This window comes from Solea solea, chromosome 1 (assembly GCF_958295425.1).
Source record: "Solea solea chromosome 1, fSolSol10.1, whole genome shotgun sequence".
Lineage (NCBI taxonomy): Eukaryota > Metazoa > Chordata > Actinopteri > Pleuronectiformes > Soleidae > Solea > Solea solea.
The window spans coordinates 14,570,843-14,584,426 of record NC_081134.1 but is presented as its reverse complement, the minus strand read 5'-3'; the positions used below and the strand labels follow the sequence as shown (position 1 = coordinate 14,584,426).

The window sequence follows — 13,584 nt, the reverse complement described above, 5'->3', positions numbered from 1 at the left end:
TATTACACGTCAAATCAATAGAGCTATTGTTTACTTAAAGCTGCAGTGTAATCTTTGGTGATATTATTTTTTTTTTACATTATTTGTATGCTGCGTCCTCTATCTCAAAATATAGACAATGACATCTGAAAATGTCAAGCAATACTATCAGACGTGACTGAGGGAGCTTTTGTATGTGTAGAGCCAAGAAATGACCCTCATTTCCTCAGGATTTCCACGGAACGACCGTCCAATCACAGACGAGGTTCACCAGCGCGTTGCACGTTTGTGACGTCAGCTTATTCCTAAACGGTTGAATAACATCCAGATATCGAAAGTAAAAGTAATCTTGGAAAACGGAGCAGAAAGGAGCAGAATCACTCAGTCGTTGAACACTTTTTGACAATTCTACAGCCATAAAATCAGTATAAATCCAGGCAGCCTCATTATCTTGATGGTCATAAGAGAGTTAAGCAGAGGAATTCTCTTCTGAAACATGCAGTGCACGCCTGTTTGTTTTATTACTCATACTCCAACTTAATTGCGGCCATCTTGATTTACTAGCGCAATGTTGCTGTTGACGCCGGGCGACACAATATCTTAACACGGCTATACTGAGAAACACTAATCAGCATGCTTGTCCATTTTTAATGACTTTATTCACTGGTTTGCTTGTTAAGTGATTTCCTGGTATACTGTGCATGTTTTACTGTTTTCATGGCGTAATCACTTCAACAACATCACTCAGTTGCCATATCTACCCACTGCTCCTCCTGTCTTACACCCCCTCCAAAGCAGTGTGCCAGTCTCCCACTGTTATCTAACCACAGGCTCTGTGGGTGTGTGGGAGTGGGGCTGTGTTGGTCAAGACTAGCTGGCCGCACTGGTAGCGCGGTAATGTGGCTGTCGGTATTATAGAGGCAGAAGTATGTGGGAGAGAGCTGGCCAGTAGTACAGTGGTGGTTCGTGGGCTGTAAAAGCAACACATGTCAGAGTATTGACTGTGTGAGACCCTGAGATTTGCAGTTAGTGTTTGTGTTCTGAGATGGCAAGAGAAAAAAAAATTCAAAGCAATAATATTTACTTGAATTTGAATTTAGACTGGAAAAAAGAAAATAGTGGGACAAATTGGAAACACACCTAAATTAATTGGGTTATTTTAAACATTCCAATTACCAAGTTATATTAAAATAAACACCATATAACTTTAGTAACTTTAGTAAAACTTAGTTAACTTTAGTAAAAATTTATTAAATTGAGTTGTGTTTTGCCAATTGTAGTTATTTTTTTATGTATGTCGAGCAACTTTTTGTTTTATTTTTGCTGTACCAACCTATTAGAAAGGTACAATTATCACACACTTAGTTACACACTTAGACCAAAGTCAACGTTCAAGTTATTGGACCACAGCAACAGACCTGTAAGTTGCACCAGCAAAATACTACTAGTCAACAGTAAATAATTATAAAAAAACACAATAATTGTGAGTTAAAAAGCCCTGGGTTTTTTTTTTCAGTAAATATTAACATCATTTATTTTCACTTTGGAGCTTCATTCAAATGTGGATGTGATTAAAACAGACGATAGTCGACAGCACGGTGTGGACGATGCTTAAAGAGCATTGTATGTCATTTTTATAGTAAATGGTCAGCGACATGCACAATCGCGTGTACATGCATGGTAACAGATAGATGTTCCATAGTAGACAGGAACGGCAATGGCAGAAGTGTGGACCTTTCAATGTGAGACAGTGTCCCAGAGGGCTCTATCTGAGCTCTCCTCTGTGAGTCAGTGACCCCATTTCACTCATAGCAGGAAAATTAATAACAACGGGCAGCTCCCTCATGGGAACTCCAAGAGCCTGAAAGTCACAGCACAGACCGGTGTTGGGACAGTATAATCACATGTATGTAGCCACATGTGGTGTCTATGCAGGCATGTGTCAGTGAACACACAGAAAACTGTCTGACACAACTGATTCATTGATTAAGAAATTGTCCTAGTTATTCTTCTGTTGCTCTATTTATTAATTAGCCCAGCGTCTCTAAAACATGGATTGCAGATTTGATCTCATTATGCAGTTTTGTGAGTCTCCAAAGCAGAAATTAAGTCTCTCTCAGGACACAGTTTTTACATGCAGCCGTTCTCATTCACACTGTATTGTTTTTGATATTATTTACTGTACAAAGAGAGCACATGGCAACGGTGGCAACATCTCTGCTGTGAAGAGACATTGAGCTGTAACTGAGCTATCTGCCTTGTCCAGTTGGACTGCGAAAGACAGAGAGAGAGAGAGACATGACCATGGTGCACGCTCTCTCACCATGAGACCCTCAAAAATACTGCCTCCCAAATATGATGATGTGGGAGTAAATCATCACAATCCAGTTCGGGCTGCTTAGTATGATTGGAAGGTGTTTTTACAGGTTACTGCGACAATGCATTAATTAATTGGTTACAATCGGGTTGTGAAGAGGATTTTAAGCAATACAGTAAAAAACTTTATATGGCCCAAAACGTTGTACTCCATTGTGTCCACTGTGTAATTTAGGTGTGGTTTATGGTCTGAAATTGAATGTACTACTCATCAGTATAGTTAATAAAAAATAGTTTTCTTAGCCTTAGAATAGGCTTTTATGTGTATAGAGGCTTCTGTTTTGTGCTGCCATGGTTATAGCAGCCCAGGCAGCACAGAAGCTTTCTGTGCAAACAAAAAAGAAAAAAAAAAAAAAATTTTTTAACTAAAGGCCACTGTAATTCCCTGATGTGCTTTGGAAAGGAAGGGTGGAATGGACGGGTCCTCTGTTTGTAATAATCCGCTGTTGATTACAATTCTGTTCAAACTTGGTGTTCAAGCCTTTCTATATAATGTATTTACCAAAAATAACCTTTTATTTGTTGCCTGTTTGATTTCCTGAGCATTAGACAAGATAATTTCAAAAAACCTGATTTGTGAAACTTTAAATTCAAATCCGAGTTAAAGCATAAACATTTGGTGCTTATCTTTAATAGCAAAGAGACATGTCAATGTTGTGGAAAAAAGAAAAACAAGGAAACTGTTGGATATCGCCGTGTATGTATCGTAAGGTATGTTGTTTTGTGAGCTGTGGATGCTGACAGGAGTTCAGAGGAAGTCTGTGTCAGGCCAAGGTGACTTCTCTTGCTCAATTTACTCTCTCCCTCCCTCACCTGCTCTTTTTCTTTTCATGAAAAGCACTTTTAAAAGCAGGTTGCCATGGATACTGCTATCTCTCTAAAAGACTGCTTCCAGTATAGCAGAGAATACAAGCCATGCTACAAGTCATTTGTCATACAATCATCCATGCATTTAGACTTTTTTTTCCCCCGCCCACTGCACCACAGACACATTTATTTTAAAATAGTCATAGATATGCAGTATATGTACATAAAATACATTTACTGTGTTGGACATAAATATCTTGTATGCATGTTATAGCATATAGAACTACTGCATGTATCCATGCATGGTATATTGTCTTGATTTTTGAGATACTGTCGCCGTCACAGTTCATCCTTATTTGTTTGATTTACGTGCCACTTGTGTTCTGATGAAAGAAACCTCCTTAACTTTGTGGTCTTTACACCATTTGAGTACATGATCCTGGCCACCATCACCGCCAACTGTGTCGTCCTGGCGCTGGAGCAGCACCTCCCCGGAGAGGACAAGACCCCCATGGCAAAAAGACTGGTGAGGACATAATCTGGGCTTTGTTAACTCACAGCACATGTTCCAGAGAAATGACCTCATTAAATATGTCTTCCATCACTGTTTCCCCTCATATATAACCTGCTATGACATTGGGTCTATGTGTTTTTCACCCCTGCTGTACACGCAGCCATGACGATTCGGATAAGGAATTTAATGTTTACCGGTTTCCCCTCCCCCAACTGTTTATTTAGGGACATAAAAATGACTATCAAGACCCAAGTTAAACTGTGACAAGAGTGAATGTGTGCAAGAGATAATGGAAGTAATTTCATGCATGATATTGAAAACAAATAAGATAAGATGAGGATAAACATGCATTTTTAAATATATGCACACAAAAATCATAAGATTCTGTAAGTTTATTTGGTGACAACCAAAAATCTCTTGCAATGCACCTGTTGGTCCTGATTTATGATGGTCTGCAAATATTGAATTTTATGGAGAAAAAAAACCCAATAGTGAGATATTATATAGGCCCTTTATAATAGTTTGCTCACTTCAGCTTCTTGTCCCTACAGAGCATAGACTATATAAAAATTAAGGTAGTCCTCCAATTGTAAAACAAAGTCCTGTTTCGAAGCCTTGAGATGCTGACAACCTGTTGCTTTATTATTACTCATACATTTCCTTGTGCTCTATTATTCCCCACAGGAGAAGACAGAGCCATACTTTATTGGGATCTTCTGCTTTGAGGCGGGGATCAAGCTGTTGGCTCTTGGTTTTGTTCTCCATAAAGGTTCTTACCTGAGGAACGGCTGGAATGTCATGGACTTTATAGTTGTGCTTAGTGGGTGAGTGACATCTGCCAGTCTCCATAACAACAGTCCACTGGTTGTGTGTGTGTGTCTGAAAACTGTAATATGACACCTTAACATCTATTACGTTTTTAGCCGAAACTAGAAATGAGTTGGCGTTTCTTGAGAACAGTCCATCATATAATTTCTGAATAATTTTTGATCATTTGCGATTGATAGACCTAGTACCCAGATACCCAGTAGATCAGTTAATTAATGTAAATGAAATCCACCTCAACCAGGATCAGTCACTTATGGAAAAATATAATTATATTACCAGAAGTAATATAATTTTTAATTCCATAATGAAAACCAATGACTTGATACATTTCCATAACGCCAGGAGTTTGAGTTCTAGCACCTTATTTCTCCACAGTTTTGATATTACATTTGTCAGAAGTAGCTTAATCATAATTGAGCTTACAAGAGTAGTGTTGGCCCAAATGTCACAATCTCTGCTGATTGGCTGGGTGAAAATCCACCTGATTCTAAGATACTCCTATTCCTTGCCCGGTAAAGGGTAAACGCTTTTCTCCAATTTATTGTCCTATTTGTCTTGATGTTTATTAATAGACGTCCGTTTCTTTTTCAGTTGGAAATGCACAGATGTGAATAATGACATAGAAAAAAAAAAGTTCACTATACCTGCACAGCCTCAAACCACTGACAGACACAGTTAAAGACTTGCAGGCGAACATAGTGATGTATTTAGAAGTTTAAGAGCCAGATATTCCTCACTGGAGTTGGTAGAGGCCAAAATAAATGACTTAAATGTTAAATGTTAAATGCAATGTTGTTTCACCTTAAGCTCTGTTATTGAACTGTGATTACCATCAATGTCCAGCAAGCAGGACAAATAGTCAGACTATTTTCAAGCACGGGCTAATACACAGATGGCACTCTGGTTGTGTTCTACGGTGTGCAGCGCATGGCACCGAGTCAAAAATAAACCACGGTGCTCATGCTCAAGATAAGGAAGGGACATGTCACCCAGTACAACAATGTGGCTCATTAGTTTGCTTTTAATGTGTTTTTGGACAACAACCGAGCTCTGTGGCTCAGAGGCTCATTAGCAGGATGGATTCATTATACTATTTGTTGACCACAAAAATAAATAAGTACTGTCAGCCTTTTGGTAACAGTGTCACACTGCCCACATGAGAAATATAAGTTGTTAGCTGTAGTCAAAAGGTCAGCAAAATAGGCTTTTAATATAAAACAGTGTGAATGTGTATGTGTATGTGACGCATGCCTCCAATAGTCCTATTTTCATTTTGAATATGGTTGAACTCCGTGATGAATTACAAACTTGACTGACTGTATGACTGTAAAAAGCAAAAGTTTTAAATGAATGTTCAGCAATTAGACAGTTTTCATTTTCACTTTACCAGGCTGTGACCAGTGAACCAAATGATTAATTTCAGACACTGATTGTCAAGTTATGTTGGTGCATTCATGCATGCGACTCTCCTTGTGTCGACGCTTATCAGTATTCCTCCATGCATGCAGTGGAGAGGATTTTTATTTCCTGCGTGTTCTACCTCATGTCTGACATTATTGAAACATGGTTAGCGATGGCTGACCTTGCCGGGTGGTCGTTATTGTTGATACACTGATGTGATTCCCTTCAATACGAGCGTGTGCATTTACACGCCGCGTGTATGCACGGGCAGAGAAAACATAAATGCAGGAAAATGTGTGTTTCCATGGCACAGTCAGGCTCTGCAGTCAGTAATAGGTGGGTGGATAAGTGGATTGGCAGTTGTGTCTAAAACCTGCCTCAGTTCGCCTCCAGGACCTCTGTGAGTTAAATGTGAATGCAGCGCGAGAGATGTTATGCAAAGAGAGAATGGACGCATGGTAAAGAGAAAGACAGGAAACAGGGAGGGGTGAAGAGATGGAGTAAATAATGGGGAAAGAAATAAATGTTTTGTTCTTTTGTTCCCTGTGAGATTAGATTAAGTGGATTGTTTATGCATAAGTTATGGATTGCTGAACGCTGGTGTGCTGTTTGGCTACATGCACAGTTTTCAGTATTCCGGAAGATTGCTGTTGGCATGTTGACATCTCATTTTAACCTGACACCCACATCTTTCCCTCAATCTGTATTTCTCTTATTTTTCTTTCTGTCTTGCACTTTCTCGATTTGCCTGTTACATAAAAAAGGACACACACTTAAAAGCCGCACTACACGCTGAGCAGCTTTGCTGTTCCCAGATCACCACTAAATTTCCACAAAAACAGAATTATTCAGGAAACATCTCCAGGATGCAACCTGTAAAACATTTTGTCAGTCAATCAAATTTCATGAAACAACCCAATCACTGTCCCTATAAAAAAGGTTAGTCATTGACAGAGAATGTCCTCTGTGCAAGGATTAGTGACATCTAAAAATGTGTGACTGCAGATTGCTCAAGTGTCAAAGAACTATGGTGGCCTTTGCATACCAGAAAATATGTCAGCCCTCCTTGTTTGCATAATTAGCTTCCATTTCAAAATGTGAAATCCAAGCTTGGGCTGGTTTGTGCAGTTCAGGCTGCTGTAGCAACAAGTAGCCCTCAAAAGTAAATATAAAAGTTATCATACACTTAGGTACTACCCATAGGTATATAAATATACCTAAGGGGAAGAATATTCAATGTTAGCCAAAGTAAATATTATACACTGGATGTTAATGGAAAGTAGGGCAACATTTTTGATGAAGTCCACAGAGCTAATTGCTGGTTAGCTGTGGCTTGCGTTGTAGTCGTTAATTCATGCACATTTAGCACAAAAAGACATTGGTAAATATTTTAAAGTGTGTATGTCAGTGGTTAATAATGAAAGACCAGGCATTGACAATGTGTGCACCTAAACTCAAAATGTGGCTTTTCTGTTGCTTCTCTAAGCTCAGCTGTTGAAACTTGAAGTCTTTCTACATCAGTCTTGTCACTGACTTTTATAAAAATGCACTAAAAGTCGTCACCGTGCAGCCCAAAGATCAACTCACCCAATTCCAGCCACAGCTGGAAATGGTAACTGATGACCTGGTTTCCTGCCTTCAATCTGACATATTTTCTGGTCACACATATGTTACTTTCCCAATCTCTCCTACCCTCTCTCTCTCTCTCTCTCACACACACACACACACATACAAACACACACACAGACAGACAGACAGATAGACAGACTCCCTCTCACTTGGTGGCTCAGTACAAGTAAGTCAGACTTAAAAGAAAACACATATGTGTCATCGGGGCCAGTTGGGAATGAAATCGAGGCCACTGGGCCAGCGCTGGCGGCATTCGTTCCATATCATATTAATGAATCGCTAACAGCAAATCTGCTGGGACACTGAGCTCAATTAAAATTCTTAATCTGAGTTAAGAGTGTGTAGCAAAAAAGACCCCTGCTAGAACAACTCATCCACAAACTAAAGTAATTAGTGGGATTCCTAAAATGGTCAATTATATCCCGGGGCAAACAGATTGATACAGGTGGATCTGACGCTTTGACTGGCAATAAAATGTCTCTCAAATGACTTGAGCATGAGTGTGTACTCGTTATTCCATTAATAAGGCACATGTTACTGCTGGAGATCCTGTTGCCCTCATGTTGTTAGATATGGCTGAACCCAGCTGTGCCCGCTCAGTCTCTGCATGTGTGTGTGCGTGTGTGTTAGTTTCCCATGTTGCGTGAAGGATGTCACCTTTCCCTTTTCGCCTCAGTCAGTGCGCTGTCCCTCTGCAAAGTGTGATACTTTACTAAAATGGTTGCTCTTTAGACAGAATGAATAATACAACTGGGTGGGAGTCGGGAGTGATTCATTTGCCATCTGGCACAAAGATGCCAATGTCTGTAACATTAAATGTGAATGTGGCTGCGGCCAGATTAACTTTAAGTGGCCATGAGGTAAAAAAAAAAAACATTTTACAGAAGTGTCGCGCCTCCTCTGCATTCTTTATTGCATGAAAATCACCTTCAAGTACTGTGCACAAACACTGCACATTAGACAACTGTTACACCTCCTCCTACTGTATGCTTGACTCTAACAACACAGTCCTAGTATATATGAAGTCCTACATTTTGTGTACATACAACAGTACATGTACCATGTGAGCTAACTATTGACAAAATAACTTTGCCACTTTGCCACTTGACTCACAAATGTACCGTCAGAAATCAAAGAACACTCATCAGCTGACTATGAAAGTGACCAAGCTTAGAGTGAAGAGTATGGAAGCTACATAGCTGGATGGGATTAATAGCCTGGCTGTTTCCTAAAAGCTGATTAACATAGTGCTATTGTGATAGATGGTCCTAAAGATAGGGCATGAGATCGTTTTCTGGAGCATTTTTTACTGTATTGCTTAAAATTGCCCTCACGACATGATTGTAACCAATTAATTAATGCATTGTCACAAAAAAAGTAAAAAATGTCAGTCAGGCCTGTACAAACACCATCCAATCATTTTGAACGGTGCAAATTAAATAATTAGATTGTGTACTCTTCTTCATGCAGTAATCCTGCATGCTCATAAGAAAACACCACAGCTTATGCTAGCTTGCTAAATCCAACGAGACAGTTGCAGCAAAGTTATGGCAGAAAAAGTCCCAACAGCAGGTGTTGGTTGCAAACGAACAACATTTTTTGGGAAAGCTACTGCCAAGAAAAAAAGGCTTATGCAGAGCGATGCAAGACCAGAGTGAGCACCGATGTGGTGCTGCGTTTGAACCGTGGCGACAAATGAAAGCCCAGAAAGGGCTGCAGAGGGATGGCATGGTGGCCCTGGAAGTTTGAGCCTCAGTCATTTGCAAACTTTTCCCATTTCTTACTCCAACTGTGTGTTTAACTGTGAGATAGTGTGTTGCTTCCGCTGGGATTGTAGTTTCATCTCCTTTGATTGCATGGAAACCCCATTGGAAATGATAAGCACCAAACCAACAAAACTGATAGTTAAATTACAAATGCAATTTTCCAAACGTTTCATCGACTTCAGGAACTAAGATATGAACAAAATCTCATCACAACAGTGTTTTTGTGCTTGGAGGACAGCTGCAGTTTTACTAGCTTCACTTTGCTTGTATAATTGAGTGGAATAAACAATAGCCCATGGTCCCAGGTGGGTTTTCTTTGGGAAAACATACAACCAGCCATTTATTCTAATGAGCAAATGCCTTTTTCTGCAGTCCCAAATCACCAGAACATTATTGATGCGCCCATTAGATGCATTGTTAGTGTTTTTCTCAATTTAAGTCAAAGGCATTAATTTGTTAATGCGTTATGTTGATGTTGATTTAGCCATGTATTACCATATGCAGAGCGGGTGCTGAAATGTGAGCAATGTGATGCTGCTGATTACTGTAGTTTTTCGTGGTGTTCTTTGTGTAGGTGGAGGTGTGTGGGAGAGGCTGCATTCGATGCATGTAATGAATTCACCCTCTCCTCAGCCAGTTTGGCACAATACTGTGCAACAGTGCTTCACTTAAAAAGCCAACGAGGAAGAGATGAGAGTCACTATGAGCATCAAATCCGGGCTAGATTGTTACAGAGTTTAATCAGAAGAGTGACACTATGTGCAGTTATTTCATAATGTTTGTTTAGTTATTTTACTAATAGCTGTGCTGAAGTGATGATAACAGTATTGCTATGGGCTTGTTATATTTTTCTGCCTGTCAGGAGGAATTCTTTAAAATTACATTTTACTCCCACAAAACTGGATTATTTGTCAGGTGTTTGGCATAATGTGGATAAACACGGCATGGCAAATGTAGCTAGACGGAATGATTCACACGAGGCAGTTTCTTTTAAATAATAATAAAACAAGAATAATCAAAAGGGAAATATGCATATTTAGAGGCGATAAAGATATGAAAACGCTCTATGTTAAGACTATTTCTGACTCAATGTCATGCTTTACTTAAAGGGCCACTTCACCCAAAAAATATACCTTTTCTTTCTTTCTTTTTTTTATACTAATTTCCAGAGATAAATGTGTTATTCGGTCATCAGACAGTGGAACTGAGATACATGTCTCATTCACGCAACAGAGGAAGTTAGGATTGACAAAAAGTCAACGTCAAAGTCACTTCCTTCAAAGAAAATAGAAGCCCTACTCTGCTTTTTAGTGCGTTTCTGTCCAGTTTTATGAGTAAAAGATCTGAAAAAAATATGTGAATTAAACAAACACAGCAGCATCGTAATGATTTTAAGTTTATTCTTCATTTGGGAAAAAATGGGTGAAACTGCCCTTTAATCAGGTTTTATCATTAAAACTGTGTATTTGCTCTACATTTGCACTCAAAATTTACAAAAATGACTGAATTTGATATGAAGTTACTGCAGGTTTACATTGAACCCTGTAGAACCTCATATAACCACCCACTCTATGGTATTGGCATGTGACTTTAGCATTATATGCATTTCTTATAATATTTGTCTAATCCTTACTAAATCTTACTGTTTTGATGTATAGTTGTAACTCTTTATAGTTTAGGATATCCTTTATGGTCTTTATCTTTATTTATGGTCACTGCATGTTCTTACTGCTGTCAAAATTGCCCAGTGGAAGGTTTTGTTCCCGAAATGCCTCTGTAAACTTGCCAGCCTATTATTTAGGAATTAATTATATTTATTTTATAGTGCATATGGCATCTATGCTGGAGAACTGGAGAAAACTATCACAATGTGTTTAAGGATGATTCATGCCCTTCCACAAGCAGACAGTATATTTTCTTTCATGTTGACGGAGCCCCCAATGAATTCTTGTGCTCAAAGTGCCGACTTGAGTTTTTGTTAGTGTGTTTGATTTTAAGAGCATTTCCACAGACTGTCACTGCCGCGCCTCCACTCTGTCATCTCTTTGTCTGACAGTCAGTCTTTCCCTCAGTCACTTATTAGAAAAGACTCAGGACACATGGTGAAAGAGCCTTTACTAGTGATGTGACGTTCCGTTTCGAGGCTTCGAAGCGTGTGCCGAGTAGGGGAGGGGGCGTTTCCGCGATGCGCGTATCGAGGCTTGCTTCATTTAGGGGAGGAGCCAAAAATGATGACGTCCGAAGCCTCGCTGCCCGGCTGTACCACGTGATTGCTTCGTGAAGTGGTTCAGATTTTGCGCGAGGTTTTACAGCTATATAGACCCCTCAGGCTCCATTCAAAATGTTTTTGAAGGAGAGTTGCGGTCAGTTGAGAGTTTGGATAGTTTGGAGAGTTTGGATACTACAGTTTGGATAGCGTTTATATAGTTTGGAGATAGTTTGGAGAGTTTAGGGAGAGAGGGAGAGAGAGAGATTTAGGAGAGTGAGGAGAGTAGGATAGGTGATATAGGATGGAGCCAGCGAGGCTCATCATTGTCCAAGTTACACAAGCATAATCTGTGCCCTTTTCCTAGTTCCACAAGCACTTTCATTGTCCTCTGCCTGATTACGCCGATGCCATTTTCAGAAAAAACATTGCACAACCTGCCATATTATGATATTACCATTTTGGGAAGATATACACACACAATACATTCAAACAATGTATTAAACAGAAATTATTTGGTCATACATTTTTTGTAATTCATAGTCATTTCTAAACAGACACAACAATTCAATTCATCACACATTATGTGGTTCAGATACAGCTGCCTGTGATTATACACTTGGCCAGTAGGTGGTTTCGTGTGCACATGAAGCTTCGAGAAATGAACCCTTTCTCGAACCAATTGGCTCAAGTGGTTCAATGCCTCATGAGGCTTCATCTCACCATCACTAGCCTTTACTCCTTTGCCCTAAAAAAGTATATAAAAGGGCAAAAATCAACTGATTACTGTGGCAAATCAGGAGTCAGTCAGACAAGGCAAACGTTTCAGAATGACAGGATTTAAGAAAGAACAAATAACTAAGAAGGTAAACTGCTAGAGAACCCAAGGAGACAGAATGCTAGGAGGCTTGCATGTCAACTAACAAGTACATCTGGTGAGTGGAGCCTTTATACTGAGCTGAGATAATGAGGAACAGGTGTAACGTGTCATCTGGGAGTGGCCTGCAATCACTGTGGCAGGAGAGGGAGGAGGTGGAACAGGAAAAGAATCACTCACTGCCACAGAATAACTAAATGCTTTGTCTGTGTTCATTAGTATGTATTATTTCACATCATTTACTTTGATGTTATGCTGCTCCACCTCTGCATCTGCGGTCGCCTGTGTGCAGAAGCAAGACGTGAACATGTCGCATTGGACGCTGAGCTTTCAGCACTTTGAACAGCATTTTTCAGGTTTATCTGCATGAATCTGCTTGAATATGACCTCACTCATTCACTCGCTCTCTTTGCCTCGCTCCCTCCCACTGCTTTCAGGAGAGATTCTGCGTGGGCTCACACTTGAGTTTCTGCCGTGTGCTTAATACCTCCCCGCTCACACACACACACACACACACACACTCACACTTCCCAATGCCATCCAAAGATTTTATGAGTTTGTATATTTCATAGCGCTGTGCATGTAAAAGAGGGAGAGAGGTGGAACCTAATTTTGACTTTCAGGATCATTTTTACAGATCACTTCAAACATTACACGGCTGTGGATGCTGACCCTCTCATCGGTGAAAGCATTAGTAGTGTGGGTCACCAAATTGACTTGGCTTATTTCGATGGAAAAATGTAAATGAAATTTGTCTCTTTTATGGGGAATTATTGTGTCACACTTGAGTTTTGTTATCCTTGCTTGAGCAGAAATAACACAATTATGTTTTCGCCGTTGCTGTAAGAAACATTGAAATGGGATTTCTGGTGATCGTTGGTATAAGCGATTGTTTGTTGGTTGATCCGGATGCTGTTTTTCAGGGTTTGTGTGTAGGTGGAGGGACATCAATATGAGCGTGGGCAGATGTGAGTAGAGATGCCTGCCAGGTGAATTCACTGTGCATTCTTAGTCTCTCACCATGTAAGTCTGGTGTACTACATAAATACAGTATGTCGTGCTGCATACTGGGTGCACAACTGACTGTGATCACGTTATAATTATATGATAGAATACACTTTATTGTCCCCATGGGGAAATTTGGTTTGGGTGTTTTGGGGTATAACGCTGCATACATCACAGTCAAATACCACACAGTTAC

At 39.8% G+C, this 13,584-nt stretch overlaps 1 protein-coding gene across 2 annotated transcripts in view; it reads left to right on the top strand.

Annotated features, from left to right (window-relative positions):
- Nucleotides 1-3,563: 3,563 nt before the first annotated feature.
- Nucleotides 3,564-13,584, top strand: part of LOC131458505 (voltage-dependent R-type calcium channel subunit alpha-1E-like) — a 40,551-nt gene continuing 30,530 nt past the window's right edge. For both annotated transcript variants that reach the window (XM_058627651.1, XM_058627661.1), the window contains exons 1-2: nt 3,564-3,688; nt 4,361-4,500. In XM_058627651.1, coding sequence (XP_058483634.1) covers nt 3,596-3,688; nt 4,361-4,500 — 233 coding nt within the window. In that variant the 5' untranslated portion in view covers nt 3,564-3,595. The remainder of the gene's footprint in view (nt 3,689-4,360; nt 4,501-13,584) is intronic.